The sequence below is a fragment of the Actinia tenebrosa genome, unplaced genomic scaffold, assembly GCF_029948245.1.
Source record: "Actinia tenebrosa isolate PJP-AT-01 unplaced genomic scaffold, QUT_ActTen_1.0 PGA_scaffold0__85_contigs__length_37466705, whole genome shotgun sequence".
Classification (NCBI taxonomy): Eukaryota; Metazoa; Cnidaria; class Anthozoa; order Actiniaria; family Actiniidae; genus Actinia; species Actinia tenebrosa.
Window position 1 is genome coordinate 35,942,760 of NW_028292569.1, and position 17,897 is coordinate 35,960,656.

Consider the following 17,897-nt stretch of genomic DNA (forward strand, 5'->3'; position numbering starts at 1 on the left):
TGATCCAGCCCTCCCTGGGGCTTAACATTGATAGGTGCATAATTCAGTCCCCCCAGCAGGGGCTTAACATTAATAGGTGCGATAGGTGCAATAACATCAAAGATAAAAGACCACAGAAACCTCCATAGCAACAGCTATTAATTTATTTATAATCAAATATGTGAATAAGTATGAATATAACTAAGTTTTTTAATATAAATTATTTTACATCTGCTTTGAGTATTAGGCGAAAAACAATACAATTTGGGCAAAAAACTTAAAAATATATTCACAAAACTAACACTGAAATAGCATTACCACCACTGCACTTTGTTTGGCTACGAAGCTATGGAGCTTGTTAAAAGAATATTTCTATCAATGGTGATTTATCCGGACTTGAAAAGAAGGATGGCAACTTGCCCAAGGTAGAAGTAGATAAAGTGCTTAGTTTCGTGAGTGACATACGAGCCAAAGTTCCTTCCTACGATACAATGCCACGTTGGGTTGTACTTCTTGTCAAACTCCTTTTTGACAAAAGCAGCAATGTCTTTTTCGATGTTGAATTTCTCAATAGCTTGGGTTGCGCATTCGATGGCGTCTTGCTGCATGTCCTCGGACATATCTGCGTTTTTTATTACGGCTTTTCTTTCTGTCATCTATCGAGAAACAAGAAAAACTTTGAATACTTTGAATTCTGGCGCTCCTGGGCGCAGACCAGAAATGACATGAATCAGCAGATCCCGAGAAAAAGCGCCTCTCTTGGATTAAAAATGCTGTTTTAAAGCAAAAGAACGGGCAAGAAACTCACCTTGTCTAAGAACAAGTCTCCACAGTTACTACAATACTTCGCCACAGATGAAACTGTACAGTTTGAGTCCTAAACACACCAACTTTCGCAACGCTTATAACTCGCCACAAAATTGGCTTTTGGTTAAAGAAATGAATTTGATTGGTAATAGGTAGGGTTTGAATGATTCTGATTGGACAGTTACCGTAACATTCTTCGGAGTCCTATAACAGAAGAATGTGCGCGCCTAAACATATCTCCGTAGCAACACATCATTTGCATATGAGCGAAAGTATTGCCGCTAAAAAGCGATTTTTTAAAAAAAATGACCAGAGTATTTCTCCGTAGTAACACATCATTTGCATAATGGGCGAAAGTATTGCCGCTAAAAAGCGATTTTTTTAAAAAAATGACCAGAATATTGTCGATGTAAAAATCGGAAAATAATATGGATATCATGTTCAGTATTTTTGTTTGTTGATTTTACTTCCACAAATTTATTATTTATCACTAAATTTTATAAATTTTAACTTAAATTTTTATTTCTTTTAAACTTGCTTCCAACCCCTTGCAACTAACTTATCTTTTCGCCACGATTCAGTCCACATGATTTATACAGCTAGGAGCTCGGCAGCTGCAGGTGGAACTCCTAAACAATCGTTATAGGATGCCGAAACATTTTACCATTAGCTGAACAATCCCTTCCATAATATCATAGTTAGGACCAATAAGACTGACGAATCTTTTGTACTTGCGCGCCACCACGCCAAAATAAAGGGTGAGCCTATCATTTATATATTATAAAACGATTATGAATTTTAATGTTTTTAACGAAAAGAGGAAGATCTAGTTTTCTCCATAAACGGTAATACATACAAAAGATAAATTGCTACAGTTTGGATAAAACAAAAAATTATGCATGTAGCATTTTCATGTAGCATGTATGCATGTAGTCGTTTTCATATGTTTGTCTTCATGTCGGATACTGAGAAAGCCGTAATCGAAAATAGGATATTGCAGCAAGGGAAATTCAACATCGAAAAAGAAATTGCTGATTTTGTCAAGCCGGAGAAAGTGCAACCCAAAGTTGTCAGTTGTAGGAAGGAACTTTGGCTAGCGTAACTCACGACTAATCATTTTTCTACTTCGGCTTGGGCAAGTTGCCCATCCTTCACTATATCAGTTTGAGTTCGGATAATAAATGGTCCGGAAAGTCCAAGGATTGAATTGATCAAGGAAAATGACAGATAATGAATATTCTTTTAAAATGGGACATAAATGTATTACGAATTATTATATAGTTAGGATAGTACGCACGCGCTGATTGGTCGAAAACTGTGCTTAAATTGTGAACGGAGCACTGTGCTGACGCCAACCGCGCGCGCAGTTCTGCTAGATCCTGCAACCATTTTTCTTTTAGCGTAAGTAAATTCAATACCAAAATAAAATTAATAACTATATAATAAAACAAATAAAAAAGCTTTTTCCATGTTCCGTTCTGTAATAAAGCACTTAGGAAGCTCGTTAAGCACTCGCCTACAGCTCGGCTTCCCCTTGCACTTCTTCCATGCTTACGCCTCTTCCTGGCGTGATATTTTACTGAAAGGAGCATGGAAAAAGCTGTTTTATTTCTTAAATAGGATTTATTAGAGTAGCATTAAGGGACGGAGAACGGCTGCAAAGACTACATCATAATCCTTTTGCTCTAGAAAAATTCGTTAAGGTTTTGAAAACTTGAATTTAAGTTTATAAATTAAAACATTTACGAAATCTTGTTACCAAGGTCAAGCCCTTGAAAATATTTTATATAGTGAGAAATATTCGGATTCCATCTTGGGTTTGGCATATGACATAGAGCATGAATTAAGATCACGTGGTTCTGATACATCCAATTGGATCCACGTTTTTAAAATGAACACAGCTGTGCGCTGGAATTAGGGATGGACCTTTAGATAATTGATGGGGGGGGGGGGGGGTTGCAGGAATTTTGGTCGCATGATATTATTTTTTTGGCTCAACCCTTGCACGTTATTTTTTTGCGTACAGTTAGATAACTTTCTTGTAGTAGAAGAGCTTACGCGATATTTTTTTGAGGTTTAAGTGCTTGCTCGATATTTTTTGGGGGATTTACGAAACCCCCCCCCCCCTCCCTCCCCTTCAACTATCTAATGGTCTGTCCCTTGAAAGAATTCGTTAGCTAATTAGTTGTTTTTGCTGCGCGCCGATTCCAATAAAACTTGGCTTCAGCCCTGGTAGACCATTTTGAGGACGGTGATATACGAAAGTATGATCTTCGAGAAAAAAGTAAACCAACAATAGTTCTTAAATATGTATTAATTTTTGGAGTTTGTCCTATTATTAAAATAATTGCAATAAAGTATCTATATTTGGGCTACCTGTGTGACCCTTGTCAAACGATAAGGTCCCCCCCAATCAAGGGCCACGTGGTTTTACTTTAAAAAGGGACGCCATATTTGTTTGAGAAGCTTGTCTATTCATAGCGTCGAAATTACATTTTTTATCTCTTAGGAATCTTGATTTTTCACTGTTTAACAAAATGAATCGAAGTAATAACAACGACTGCAGAGTTTATGTTGGAAATTTGCCTCAAGATATTCGCGAAAAAGACTTAGAAAATATCTTTTATAAGTACGGTCACATCGCTGAGATCGACCTCAAGAACCGTCGTGGTGGACCACCTTTTGCATTTGTTGAGTTTGAGGATCCAAGGTAAGTGATCTACTTAATATATTTACTTTTAGGGATTCTAATTTGTTTTCTGAATGTTTGAAAAAACTTTTCACGTATTTGTAATCGTGTCTTTTGATCTTTTCATAACTTGTTTCGCTTTTCTCAAGCATTTCGCTTTTGCTTTGAGTTGTGGAATGTGGATTGAAAGCTCCAAAATGATTTTCGCAACAGTGGTTGGATCAAAGCATACAATCATTGGAGGATTCTTTCTTCAGTTTATAAACTCTCAAGCTAAGTTATTTGAATTTAGAAGGTGTATATCAGGTGAAATCAACTAAAGGGGAAAGATGCCTTTGAAGTTTTAAAAGTTTTAGATATCTTCACAGTCTTGTATACGTTTAGATGCACCATAATTTAACTCCTGTTTATTATCTTTTTTTTATACAGAGATGCAGATGATGCTGTAAGGGGTAAAGATGGTTATGAGTTTGAAGGATTCCGAATCAGGGTGGAGTTTCCTAGAGGTGGTAGAGGGGGAGGAAGTAGTGGTGGTGGCGGCGGTGGGGGCAGGAGTGGATTTTCTAGTCGAGGAAGGGGACCCCCACCACGCAGGTCAGACTTTCGGGTCCATGTTTCTGGGCTTCCACCAACTGGAAGTTGGCAAGATCTGAAAGACCACATGAGGGAAGCTGGTGATGTACTCTTCACAGATGTATTTAAGGATGGAACAGGTGTGGTGGAGTATGCTCGTTATGATGACATGAAGTATGCCTTAAAAAACTTGGATGATTCAAAATTCAGGTCACATGAGGTTAGTATACAAAAACATGGAGTTTGGGCTCTTTGATTGGTAATTGCTATAAAATGAATCCTTTACTTATCATTCAGGGTGAGGTTTCATATGTTCGGGTAAAGAGCGACAACATGTCCCGCAGCAAATCAAGGAGTCGCTCACCAAGACGATCACGCAGCAAATCCAGATCACCTTCAAGATCTAAATCAAAAAGTCCCACAAGAAGAAGAATGAGATCATATTCAAAATCTCCCAGAAGGTCAGAAAGTCCAAGACGTTCCTACAGTCCTCGTCGATCCAGATCCCATTCAAGCAGCCGTTCATAAACTCTTTTACAACTCTTAGTCTCGATTTAACTCTAGTTATGTTTGTCAGCTTTGCGTATTATTTGTTAGTACCTTTTCTTACCAATAATATGTAGAGTATATCTGTGATTTTGAATCTGAGAGTTCAGTTTCTTAAATTTCCTCTCACAGGAGAAGAAAGGTAACCATTCCCTGAGAGGTTTACTTTGATGTTTTGTACAAAGTTTAAACATCCTTTCACCTGCTCATTACCTTGTTTTATAGATAACCAAAGGATTGCTAATCTATTTGGTAAGGCATGCTCAAGTGTCTTAGGACAAAGTTAAGACAAACAGGAGCTTGACTTGCTCCATGATCAGAAACGGAAAAGGATCACCTTAACAAGGGATTCATAGGAGGGAGACATTTGGATCACAAACCCTGGAATATGGTATGCATAGGTCATCTTACCTATGTAGCCTTGATTAATAACTAGAAGTACTTAGGTCTATGACTCTCAATCAATTTCTGTAACAAATTTTGTATCATTGATAGCCTCATTTAGGCTAGTTTTAATTCATTATGATCTATAGATATTTGCAAAACAATAGAATGAGAAGATTAAGGTACTGATATATTGGGCAATTCATTATCCTTGCTAAGTTGTAGTACATGAGAAATGCATAAATAGTGAAGGGAAATCACATAACTCTAAAGTCCTTATAAAATTATCCTAACAGCCTTTTTTGCTTTTTAATGCAGCCTTATTTTTCGTTAAGTTATTACATTCAAATAAATAAGTACTGGAGCACTATATATTGCCCCTTAAGGAAGTTCTTTTCTACTGCACTTGGTTTTGATATTATAAAGTTTTCTGTATCTATTCCATTGTGGTTTAGATTGTAATTACTAATATATAAGTCTTGCTCACCCTTGATTGTTCCCCGTTTTGACGACTTCACTTATCTTGTGCAGATAAAGGATTGCATAAATCATTGGAAGGGAACAGGATCAATCAATCAATACTGTGATGATGGATATCCTAGGATTTCTTTTTTTGGATTTTAGCAAGTTGGAAAGGATCGGTTTCATTGGCGCTTGGCCATGGTGAATCCTTCTTGCCTACTTGAGTGGGATATATCAGGATTGAAGCAAACAATCAGGAGGGATTTCATTAAAGGTGGTATGATTGAAATTGGTTTCAAAGTCTGGATTTTCTTTTTCTTAAAATGATGCCATTAAAAATGGAACATACCACATTTTATTAACAAGATACTTATTATTTACTTATTATAGCTCTTCATTGATTGTGCTGAGCTGTTTATCAAAAGTGTTAGGATCATAGTTGTGTGATAAATTACTAGGAACCTTCTAGTAGTTTGTGTGATATTGAACTTTGCAGTTAGTGTGTGATTGTATGTTTTATGCTAATAACTTTTTTTGCAGCTTTATATATATTCAATAAAAGAATTCAAACTATTACTCAAGTGTACTGTGTTGTTGATTACTATAGGCCTTTTGCACTATCAGGTTATATGACCTTGATCCCTTTAAATGATCAAGCGGTTGTGCAGTAATGAGATACAGAAATGAAAAGAGCTTTGGTTTTGTGGGTGAAAAAAACTTGTGAACTTCTTCACAAGTAAAAAATATATAAACCCTGAGATTAGATGAGACCCTACAATCTAGTCCAGGAGTTCAACCATTGATTCCCCTAACCATGCAATCTAACGTGGGCTAAGCTGATGTAATAGTACATATTCATAACAGAACTAGACGTGTCACTGAAATGCTTGAAGATTTATTGAACGCGAGGCTTTCCTTTGGGCTACCTGTGGTAAGTACTTGAGTTTCTGGTTCTTACTGGCCAGCGGAAGTAGCCCATCTTAGCAACAGAAAACAAATCCAAGTGAAAATGAGCATCCGATCTGAGAAAAAGACTTTCTGACCTTAATTTAAAACAATATTTTAACCATGTCATCCTCTGGAATTGTCCTTTTCGAACCCTCCGAGCTTTACAACTTGTTGAACCAGGTACAATAAGCTTTTTTTTCTTTTTCGCAGTTATTTAACTACTTTGTGTCTTTTTTTGCCGCATTTACTAAAAAACTCAATTTTCTCATTCACTAAAAGTCGTTCCAACATCCTCGACTCAGCGATCCCAACTACTTGCTTTTACTCGGTGAGTTCCCAAGTATTCAGTATATTTAACTTTTATAAACTTAGCGATGCACTCTCATATAATCAACATGTTTTGACCACCAGATACTAGGAAGAGACATGATTATAGCGAGAGTCATGTTGTTACAGCAAAGTATGCACCGCGGGTGAGTTAGTACCATCAGTAAGACGACTTTTGGTAAGAAAGTCAATATCAGCAATTGGATAGTCAAAAAATAAACAGCTGATAGTTAATTTGGTTGTTCATTGCTATATCTAGAATGACATAGGAGCGTTCACAGTACCAGAGGATGCAGAGCTGGAGACTAAAGTGAATGTTGTCCTTTATGACAGCAATACAAGCACAACTAAAGATAAAGGTAAACAGCAATCATTACGAAGTTTGTGATATTTGATTTATTGCTTTACCTACTGCCTTTTCAATTTTTTTATTAGAACTTGCATGGCCAAGAATTGATTTTTTGATTTGCTGTCACAACAGTACTGACTATTGTCAGTCAAATAATTCATTACTGATGTTTTCGATATTATGCCAATTAAGACATTTCAACATCTTGTTGTGAATTTTTTCATACTGCTGGCGTCACTGTCATGAACATTAAAGGTACCAACTGATTACTTTTTAAATAACAGCAGCGAAAAAGCAAATTTTAGTGTGCAGCTTGTGACTCCTAAGTTTACAGAATATTAAAAACCGCAGTAAAGTACAGCTTTCATATTCTTACATCTATTGATATCTATTGGTGCATTTGATTGGTGGTAAAGTCAATCTGAAAAATGTGTGCAGGCTTATTACTAGCTATCACCTGTTCTTTCAAATATATGGTATTATTATAATGACTAAAGATTCCAATTAATTGTCTTTGCACTTGTGTCGTAAGTGGTAATCATGGTCTAACGTGTGCATTACTTAAAAAAATGATTTGCTTCAAAGTGATTTCACTTAAAAATAAACCTACGAAGAAAATAAGCTGGATATTCCCTGCTTTTTTTCAGGAAGTACTGCTTTATCTTGTGCCAAATTGTTATGGGAAATGGGTAGCAAAAATCCTGTCAAAGTTTTAAAAGGTATGGTATTTTTTATTTATCCATTTTTTTTCTTTTCTCTTTTTCTTGGCCTTATTCATCATTTGTCTATTATTAGTATATGTAATAGGACTCCATGCTGTCCAATTAAGAAATAATTGGACAAGGAAAATTCCGAGGACTGACATAAATAATTGGATGAGGCCATAGGCCGAGTCCAATTTGGCAGTCAGAGGAATTTTTCGAGTCTAATTATTTCTTGATAGGCAGCTATATATATCCCCAATCAAGAAATAATTAGACTCGAAAAATTCCTCTGACTGCGAAATAGGACTCGGCCTACGGCCTCATTCAATTTTGTCAGTCCTCGAAATTTCCTCGTCCAATTATTTCTTAATTGGACAGCATGGAGTCCTATTACATATTATACTAATAGCCATTTCATGGGGGGAAATTGGTCAAGCTGGCATTGCAGTGCATCGTGGGACTGTTTAATGGTATGAAATAGGTGCCATTTTGGAAATATGTCCCCTAAAAAAGTCCCAAAATTCACTGCAATGCTTACTCATCCCAGTTTTTTCCTAACCTTTGAATGGCTAATTATTATCTTTATCTGTGTGTTATTTTTTCTAGGTGGCTATGAGTTGTTTTCTGCACTTTATCCATTCTTGAGGACACAGAAAATCATTTATATGCCAAGGGTAATTATCCACTTATTTATTCTCAGGTTAATAAATGACTGTATAATTCAACATTTTAAACCTTCTTGGGATTTTTATGATAAGCCAGGTACCAAGTAGATCTAATTACTATGTATGTAATACTATTATGCTGGCTACCCACTTGTTTATCATAGGAATTCCTTTCTTAATCCAGACCCTTACCGGAGATCTCAAATATTTGTTCCAATTAGTTAACTTTTCTTCAGTATTTTGCAAACTGATGATTTCTTACTGTGTGTTTTATTGCCATTTTCGAGAGCTACGAACTCAGAAGTTATACGCTGCACACTGAAATTCAGTAAAAAAAGCAGTAAAAAACAACTTCACAACAAGCCGTTGAAATGTCGGAGTTTCGCAGAATATCGAAAACCATGATAGTAAGGCAGTTATTATTGGTAGGTTGAAGGCGGGTAGTCAATAGATTAACAGTGAGCTTTTGGCCTACAACCTACTGACACTGATTTACAACAATTTTTTATGTATTACCATTTAACTATCACTATTAAAATCTGACTGATTAAATATTCAACCTTTTCAATTAGGAGCTGGATGTGATTCTTACCTATCCATTGGAAGTTCTTCCAAGCTTTTTATATGTTGGTACCTATGAACAGTCACAAAAGAAAGAAATCACTAAACATCTAAAGCTTAAAGCCCATGTCAATGTTTCTATGGAAACTGATAAAGTGTAAGTAAACACTCTTGAAATTTCTATTATCCTGGTTTTATGGTATATTTGTTGAAATTAATTTGTAATTCTCCTTTAATTAATAAATATTTACAGACCAGGTTTTCTGGGTAGTGAGACAGTAGATTATTGTAACCAGCCAGTCTGAGTCAACAAGATTTGTGTTTTATTTTAGCATTACTGTGATTTTCTATTTCTGCAAACTTGGTAGTTGAAAGCTGCACACTGAAATTTGCTTTTTTGCTTCCGTCAATCAAAAATAATCAGTTGGTACCTTTTATGTTCTTCACTGGCAGCAGTAAAAAGCCAATTTCACAACAAGCCATTGGAATGTCTGAGTTCACAGAATATCAAAAACCACAGTTATGCAAACCTAAATTACTGCAAGAGAAAAAGTATACTGCAGGCTATATTACCACTACTAACAAATCTATTGCTCATGTTTGTGGTATCCTTTTTTTTGCTTGCAAAAATGATAGTCCTACAGGAAAAGGAGTGAACCTCAGTGGGTAGAGTCTAGGGGGTATCTGGTCTAGGGTGAGGTTTATAATTATTTGAAAATGAAAATTTTTGCATCTATTTGCCTTCACTTAGGTTATCTGTTGACTCCACAAAACTTGGAGTGAATGATAAGAAAGTAAGCCAGTTGCTTAACATTCCAGTGGAAGATAGCAATGATGCAGACCTATACTCTTATTTCCAAGATGCGGCCAATTTTATTGGTAAGACTTGTATATGTATAACATTCCCGCCCACGGAGGAAATTGAAAATTCAGGGGAGGGGGTCAGAGAAAGAACTAAATTACAGAGTTTGCATGAAGAAAATTGGAAGTTCCTGGGGGTGGGGGTGCCCTTTTACAAATTCCCTCTGTGCTATATGGTAGGGTAGTGGATATTTCTGGAATGAGACAATATGTACATTTATCCTTTATTATTGTATCTTTGTATCAAATATTGCATCCCATCTAAACTCCAATTTTAATTTCCCTTGACTAATCTAGATATTTTAAAAATGTCTTGCATTGGTTGATTGTCAGGATTCATGGCTGCCTTGACCCTTAAATATAATAATACCCTAAGCTGGCATTACAATGATTCATATGAAAAACTTGAGTTACAGAAAATAGAATTCTTTGGGGATATGAAAGAAAGGTGTTCAAATCTAAAAAATTGATTATAGAAAACATCATTTTTACAGATGACCACAAAACTGACGATGGACAAGGTGTTCTAATATACTCTACTCTTGGCATCAGTAGATGTATTACTATTGCTGTGGCCTACATCATGTGGCATAAGAAGATTTCATTAAAGGTATCAAAATATTTGTGATAAAATGTAGATCATCTTAGGAAATAAGCTTGGGGTAGCAGTTAAGTCACTTCAAGGCCCTTCCCTCTGGGTTCTTGAATTTGATTCCTGGAATTGCCATCACATGTGAGTTAAGCTAGAGTGTCGTATGTCAGGGCCCGGCCGTACGATGCGTGAATATGCGCTATCTGGTGGATAAATCTTATCCAGTGAAGTAGAAACCTAAATGTAATCACTGATGTTCTGAAAACAGGTCTTGCCCCCACCCCACCCCCACCCCATCCCTGATGCAAAATCCTGGCTACACCCATGTACATCTTTTCCATTGATTGCAGACCAAAAATGCTAAAAAATTATTATAATCTGAATTTGAGAAATTCAAATTTAAAGTGTCACTGTTTTATGTTTCTCTAGGATGCCTACAAGCATTTGCTGAAGTGTAAAGAAAACATGCAACCAACCCGAGGCTTCATTGTTCAGCTTGCAAAGTGGGAAGACAAGCTGTTTGGAAAAGCCATCACTGACATTAGTGAACCAAATTATTGACCTAAAAAATATTCTTTTATTCTTGTAAATATCGATTGTTGATGGTCGTAATGATATTTTATCAAATTGTTGTACAAAGAGAGTGGTGTAGTGGAAAATAAAAATATTTTTTAATGGTAATAAAGTAATTTATGTCATAGGTTGCTATTAGGTATATCTATTCTCAATTCAACAAGCTTTATGATAGTTTCCTACACAGAAGTTCTTAGTGTCTGTCACTCAACCTTTCCCTCCCCATGAACGTTCCCTGGGAGGGAAACATTGCGTGACAGACACTAAAAAAGTCTACTGAGATTTTGTTTCATAATGTGTTCTTTAAAAAAAGAAAACTAGGAATTATTAAATATGTACTGTGGGGCTTGCCAACCCTAAGTTTTTTACAATAGTTTCACTTGGCTGAAACTTCACAAAGGAGAGGGGCATGGACACTCCTTCAATCCCCCTCCCCACAAGATCCACCACTTTATCTAACTCTTGAATTCCAACTCCTATCCCTCCAAAATGTTTAATAATCAGTCACTTCGTGATGTTGGTTCCCCTAAAAGTTAAAAAGAGTTAAAAGTTTACCTGTCAATCTTATCTTGACTGTTCATCATATCCGGTGACGCGTGACTCGATCGTGTGACGTCTGTTTAAATGCGCCATCGATAAATAAATGCGGCTTTACCCTCTCTTGAGCATGCGTTCAAGCCTTTCTTCCGTTGAATGCCGGTGCAGGAGTCAAAGGTTTTGTACCTTGTCTTAAAAATACCCTCTTTAAATATATTTTTAAATGCTTTCTAGAGCAGTAATACGTCCACAGGGAGTAACTACCCTTGCTAGACTCTCTCGGCAGTTTTCTTCAACTACTCAGGTAAGACAGCCTCGACAAAAACCGTTTTGATCACCGAACAGGTTCAATTTTTTTGCAACAGTTTTGCCGGTTCTGGTTTAAATTTTAGCTTTATAAACCCTTTGTTGATTCTTTATTATTGGTTTTATACTGTAGAGGCAGTCAAAGGTAGCTGTTCTAGGTGCTGCTGGTGGTATTGGTCAGCCTATGTCGCTTCTCTTGAAGCAATCTCCTCTTGTTAGTCATCTTGCCTTGTACGACATCGTCAACACTCCAGGTACGAATGTGCAAATTTTATGTACATATTCACTCACGTCTTTTCACGCGAGGACATTTGGTAACGGGTTTTTTAAGCACAAAGAGTAAGCTAAAGAATTTTTAAGTGGGTGATGGGTAGCTTAGATGAGACTAAGCTTACAGTATTTATATTGACAAATAATTAAGTAACGTTTCCTTTACTGAAACTAATGTTACGTTTCCTGGATATTTTTTTAAGGTGTTGCTGCTGATCTGAGTCACATTTCGACCAGAGCTAAGGTTAGACTTCATTTATCCCAAATTTTTAATATTCTATTTGTTTCATAGTGAAACTGACCCACAGTCGTTGGCATATAAAAATGAAACGAATACTAAAAATACTAAACGTCTGTAAAGTTGTCAATTTTCAACTTGAGTTTTCTCGGCCGATATAACACCTGACGTAATGAATCTTCGTAAGATTACTAAAGTAAAGGAGCTCTTTCTAGTGCTGTTATTTGTTTTTTAATTATTTAACTCATTTCAGTTTTTGGTCGCCTCTTTGGCAAAGGGTCTTTTGCCCTGTAGGTTGCACTAGACTCAATACTCCTACGATGAACATTAAGTACACCTTAACTTTGTAGGTGTCCAGCCATCAAGGCCCAGATGAGCTCAAAAATGCTCTAGAAGGATGTGACGTTGTGGCTATCCCAGCTGGTGTACCTAGAAAACCTGGTAAGACCATTGTAAAAAGACTATTGTTATCTTGTATTCTTAGTCAGGATACCCAAATTTTATGGTGTCAGTTGTTTCAACCTGGTGTACAAATGGTTACTTGTGCATGCCAGGCAAATGCTTTGGGGTAACCTAAGATAGATTAGCGTACCTAGGGAGTAGTGACAACTTAGCCTCAGTAAATATTTCCCGATATTCACTTCGCCTCTGGTGAATAATTATTAAATAGTATAATATTCTACCCTATGTATTGTTATCAATGAGGTATGAGGCATCCACTCTGGTCTGGAACAATGCCCAGGTAACCCAGAGTGTAATGTTTTTATCCCGCTTGCTCGCGGGTGAGGCGGGTGGGTCGACGTATGTAGTCTTCCCGTTAATTTGACATTTTTTTGACATTTTATTGTTTTCAATTAATACAAAAATATTTACACTTTTACCTGCAAAGCAGCTTAAAGCTATTCTAGGCAGGTTGAATGAAGTGGCACCAGAGGGACCAAGCTTCCCTTTATATATACTCTATTTGCATATTACAATTCCCTAGGGTATTCATCATAATATTCACAATGACTGAATAGTGGAAAGAGGAACACATGATAGCATACAACACACTCCAGGCTCACTTCCTATATATATAACGTTTTAAGCACACAATTCTCAACTTGCATGTTGGTTTTAGCAGAGTGAGGAAAGCGAGTGAACCCAGAGAAAACCATAGATACTTTTATGTTTTCTCATAAACTGAGGAAAAAACTGCTTTTTTAGGCATGACCCGTGACGATCTTTTCAACACCAATGCTTCTATCGTCCAGAACCTTGCAGAAGCCTGTGCCAAGTAAGTGGTTATCTCAGCTGCTCTATCTTCAAATAGACAATTTAATGGTATGGCGGCCATGTTGAATTATGGGATACTGGGGCAAATATAGAAAAGTTAAGCATACAGAGTGGCAGGGCTATCTTTTCAAATAAAACATTCTCATTAAAAAGCATAAAGTTATATAAAAAGACACTCTGACAGCTTTGCAGAGCAGTCTATAAATTTCCCAATATTTCCCCCCACTGCATTTTATAATGGCTTAATTAAAACATAAAGTTAATTAGAATTCAAGATGGCCCCTGTGTTGGCAAAAAGCTCTATTTAATACCCCAAGTTGCATTACAATAACATGACAGTTAATTCAAATATCTCTTATCTAGGTATTGTCCGAAGGCTATTATCTGTATCATTTCCAATCCTGTAAGTATGAACTCCATTATTTTATGTCATTACTTATAGAAAATATTTATCCTATTCAGAACTAACCAACTGAGCAGGTATTAGCATATCTCAGCTCTAGAGTTGTTCACCATACTTCAAAACTAGTTTTTGGGGGAGGAGAGGGAGATGATCACATCACATAGCTTACTTCAGTTTTCGATATTCAGTTATTATTGAGTGGAAAGAGTATTTTTAATAACATATTGTTTTTCCATCATAAATACCTAATTCTATTAAATATTATATTTTTATATTATATATTATATATTTTTTGGTCTTAGGTGAATTCAACTGTTCCAATTGCAAGTGAAGTGTACAAGAAAGCTGGAGTCTATGATCCAAACAGGCAAGAATGATTAATTTTTGTTAGATGCAATCTGACAGCATCACACAACTTCCACATTTCATTATGGGATAGGTCCAGAAAATATCCATACCCCTTCCACGGGCAGCATCGACTTTTTGCCACTATCAATTTTGTCACTATCATTATAACTGCCACTTATATCACTACTGTCTCTATAACCACCACCACACTATCTTTTTGGATACTTTTATTTGAACTATTTCCCTTTGAATTATAGAATTTTGGGCGTCACAACTCTGGATATTGTGCGTGCTAATGCTTTTGTGGCTGAGGCAAAGGTAATTGGTTTTAATGATTCATTTCTAATACTTAAAAAATCTTAGGGTGTAAATCAGCAATGTATCTTATAAGTGATATATATTTTTCTTCCAGGGACTTGACGTAAATGATGTCAGCGTGCCTGTTATTGGCGGACACTCTGGTGTGACTATACTACCACTCCTATCACAGGTAACTGGACTAGCCATTCAGCTGTGAGACATTCAGAAAGATTGTCAAGTGACATTATAAATTATTACCATCTACGATTTTAAAATCAAAGTTTGAGTCTCTAAATTACATAGTATTTATGTCTTTTTAGACCACACCGAAAATGTCTTTTACTCAAGAAGAGACTGAAAAACTAACAGACCGAATTCAGAATGCAGGCACAGAAGTAGTCAATGCCAAGGCTGGTGCCGTAAGTATCATAAAAACACATGTATAGGTATTTATTTTGAAATTATGATAGAATACACTTCATCACATTTTCTTGAACTCCTATTTAATGCCCCTAAGGACACTTGAGAAATTTTCAAGAGCATTTATTTTTAGCGTGAAAAGAAATGCTCATTATACCGACTTTTATAAAGACCAAGATACTACCATTATAACTAAAGCAATATGAAAGAATAAGCCTTAATTTCCAACCACACTCAAAATGTTGGCCCTTTTTAAAGTTAGCTTTACCTATCAAAGTTTTCCCATTTTTATGACAACACACAAAAAAGGATTTGACTTGATTTCTGTATAAATTTTTTAGGGATCTGCCACTCTTTCTATGGCTTTCGCTGGCAACCAATTCATTGCCTCTGTAAGTATGAAATGTTAATAAGTATTCACACAAAGTAAAGCTACAGTTCTTGTGGAGTACCAGGTGCTTTTAACACACACTATTTAATACATAAAAGAAGATGGACCTGTCTTTTAGGGCTAACAGTAATTTTTTTCCATGGCCGGTTGTTTCTAAGTCTAGATAGCGCTATCCGGTGGATAAATCCTTATCCAGTGGATAAGTTGATGCTGTAATCAAATAAATTTATTCACTGGATAAGGTTTATCCACCGGATAGTGCTATCCAGGCTTCGTACAACCGGGCCCAGAAGAATAAAAAGGAAATACTTTCTTTCAAATTTCAGGGTCACCCTACCTTCACCTCAAAGGCATCCAAATGATTTATTTGCTTTTTTAAAATTATTACTTACAGTCTAATGATTTTTGTGTCGTACAGTTTATTCATACTTATTTTTTACTCGCAAAAGAAAAGCATGCCATACACAAGTGCCTTCATTGGAAGTTACAGATTTATAGTGTCACATACAATTAGGGTTGAATGGAGTTCATAACTAGGTGATGATGTCTCTTTTTTATTATACAGGTTCTTGAAGCAATGAGTGGGAAGTCTGGTGTAATTCAGTGTGCATTTGTAAAATCAGATGTCACTGATGCTCCCTACTTTGCCACACCTATTGAACTTGGGGTATGTATTATGATTCATGCGTAGGAGAATATATTATAATATATTATTTTATTGCAGTTGCATGACTTAATCAAATTATTGCACTGTCAGAATTTAATGACTTTGATTCTCCTTCCCTAAAATACACTTAATTCTAGTAATATTAATAATATTTTATAACCACCACTCCCCATACGGGGCTCTTCCATGAGGTTCCCTCCACACGCACTACCACTACGTTCTATATTTACAACATACAACACTCAACTCACATGTTGATTTTTATGGAGGGAGGAAACTGGAGAACCTGGAGAAAACCCTCATAGCATAGGAAAGAACAACACATCAAACAAACTCAATTCACATGTGGCGACCGCAGGGCTCGAACCAGCAACCCGACCCGTTGAACTCACAGCGGTGAAAGACGACGCGAACACCACCCATGCTACCTATGCTACCCATGCTTCCAAGTTGATCCGTAAATTAGACATGCCCTGAAGTTGGGTATCAATAAATTTGAAAGTTTTTTGTTTGAACCTTAAGAAAGAGGATTGCAGTTAAGTCCTAGTTTAAAGCTATAAAAGAGCAAATGTGAGAATTTTGAATTTAGTTGCTTTTTTTGTTTTTGCTTGAATTATGTTATGCTTTCATTTTACAGAAAGATGGAGTTACTAAGAATCTTGGAATGGGACAGTTGTCTGAATATGAAACCAAAAAAATGGAAGAGGTAAGGTTTTGTCAACTTTGGTCATTGGTTCTTAACTTCTAAAGTGTTTGAGAAGCACCAATTAGGAGCAGCCTTAACTTATATGGGAGGCCATCATCCTCCCTCTGAGCTAGCCAGACACATTATCATGTTATTGAAAAAGATTGTCAATTGTTGTCACCAAAGAAATAAAAGTGATAGAGCTATAGCCCCAACTCCCCCTCCCTCTCCACTGTCCACTGTCCATCCTACAAAATGAAAACCATTTCTGGAATTTCTTGCTATGATTTTGTTTTCAAGATTCTATTTATCATATCTGCTTTGACAGCAGTAAAATCCATACAAAATCGTTGTCGGGTTCAGAAACATAGAACATAGAAGCTGAGACCGAAATGGCACAATAAGATGCATGATGTGACCGGCGACTCGTGACATCATCCAATGTTTTTATACGAGTTTGGCATTCTAAGCCGACTGCATGGATGGCACTAAAATGAATAACTTATAATATAATTATGTCATGTGCCATTTGGTCTCAGCTCTCATGTTCTATGTTTCTGAACCCGACAAAGATTCTTCAATTGAGTGTATATATATATATTATATGACCGTGAATCTTAGAGCCTGGACACTAGCAAATCGAGCAATCTGATTGGATAGATCGCATCGCGGACTGGTTTAGATTCTCCGGTATTAACCGGTCCGATCGCGTATTAATCTTACGGCGAAAACATTTTGTCCTTTTCAATGAAAAGTGGTCATATAATAAAACTCTTATCAACCGAGCTTGGTCGGTCTGTAATAATACATATTAACATATCTATTATTTTTCATTAAAGGTTCTTTCAGAGTTAAAGAAAAACATTGCCAAAGGAGAAGCATTTGTCCAAAAGTGAATGGATATTTAAAAAGAAAGTGTGAACAAACTGAAAATTCAGTATTACCATATTTTATGTAAAAGAGAATTGTCGATTGAGTCGTTAGACTGTGTGCTGGTCATTTTTAATAATTGCACAAATAAATTTAAAACTTCTTTA

The 17,897-nt window shown here is 36.2% G+C and overlaps 4 protein-coding genes and 1 long non-coding RNA gene across 7 annotated transcripts; 3 read left to right on the forward strand and 2 right to left on the reverse strand.

The window, feature by feature from the left end:
* Positions 1 to 125: 125 nt before the first annotated feature.
* Positions 126 to 939, reverse strand: LOC116287878 (dynein light chain LC6, flagellar outer arm). Its single transcript, XM_031694584.2, has 2 exons — positions 788 to 939; positions 126 to 635 (listed from the first exon to the last, which is right to left on the reverse strand). Exon 2 carries the CDS (start codon positions 633 to 635, stop codon positions 366 to 368), a length of 270 nt encoding a protein of 89 aa, XP_031550444.2. The 5' UTR covers positions 788 to 939; the 3' UTR covers positions 126 to 365.
* A 2,280-nt stretch (positions 940 to 3,219) lies between these two features.
* LOC116287873 (serine/arginine-rich splicing factor 1B) lies at positions 3,220 to 6,016 on the forward strand. Of its 3 annotated transcripts, XR_016118993.1 has the most exons (5): positions 3,220 to 3,496; positions 3,905 to 4,268; positions 4,346 to 4,509; positions 4,820 to 4,985; positions 5,510 to 6,016. XR_016118993.1 is itself a non-coding variant. In XM_089025593.1 (3 exons), exons 1-3 carry the CDS (start codon positions 3,324 to 3,326, stop codon positions 4,574 to 4,576), a joined length of 768 nt encoding a protein of 255 aa, XP_088881719.1. In that variant the 5' UTR covers positions 3,220 to 3,323; the 3' UTR covers positions 4,577 to 6,016. The 3 variants fall into 3 exon arrangements, 1 of the variants encoding a protein (XP_088881719.1); XR_004196122.2 differs by having other exon boundaries at positions 4,346 to 4,985; XM_089025593.1 differs by having other exon boundaries at positions 4,346 to 6,016.
* A 395-nt stretch (positions 6,017 to 6,411) lies between these two features.
* On the forward strand, positions 6,412 to 11,100 carry LOC116287872 (serine/threonine/tyrosine-interacting-like protein 1). The gene is made up of 10 exons (XM_031694579.2): positions 6,412 to 6,568; positions 6,668 to 6,716; positions 6,800 to 6,861; positions 6,975 to 7,074; positions 7,712 to 7,783; positions 8,375 to 8,442; positions 9,006 to 9,151; positions 9,746 to 9,873; positions 10,350 to 10,465; positions 10,877 to 11,100. The coding sequence occupies exons 1-10, from the start codon at positions 6,509 to 6,511 to the stop codon at positions 11,006 to 11,008; spliced, it is 933 nt and encodes a 310-aa protein (XP_031550439.2). The 5' UTR covers positions 6,412 to 6,508; the 3' UTR covers positions 11,009 to 11,100.
* Positions 8,500 to 11,622, reverse strand: LOC116287874 (uncharacterized). Its single transcript, XR_016118994.1, has 3 exons — positions 11,576 to 11,622; positions 9,026 to 9,067; positions 8,500 to 8,751 (listed from the first exon to the last, which is right to left on the reverse strand). It is a non-coding gene; the product is annotated as an uncharacterized LOC116287874 (long non-coding RNA).
* Positions 11,623 to 11,697: 75 nt separating this feature from the next.
* Positions 11,698 to 17,897, forward strand: LOC116287870 (malate dehydrogenase, mitochondrial). Its single transcript, XM_031694578.2, has 14 exons — positions 11,698 to 11,861; positions 11,997 to 12,117; positions 12,337 to 12,377; positions 12,722 to 12,812; positions 13,578 to 13,647; positions 14,010 to 14,049; positions 14,352 to 14,416; positions 14,655 to 14,715; positions 14,810 to 14,887; positions 15,018 to 15,116; positions 15,459 to 15,509; positions 16,074 to 16,175; positions 16,813 to 16,881; positions 17,700 to 17,897. The coding sequence occupies exons 1-14, from the start codon at positions 11,781 to 11,783 to the stop codon at positions 17,754 to 17,756; spliced, it is 1,026 nt and encodes a 341-aa protein (XP_031550438.2). The 5' UTR covers positions 11,698 to 11,780; the 3' UTR covers positions 17,757 to 17,897.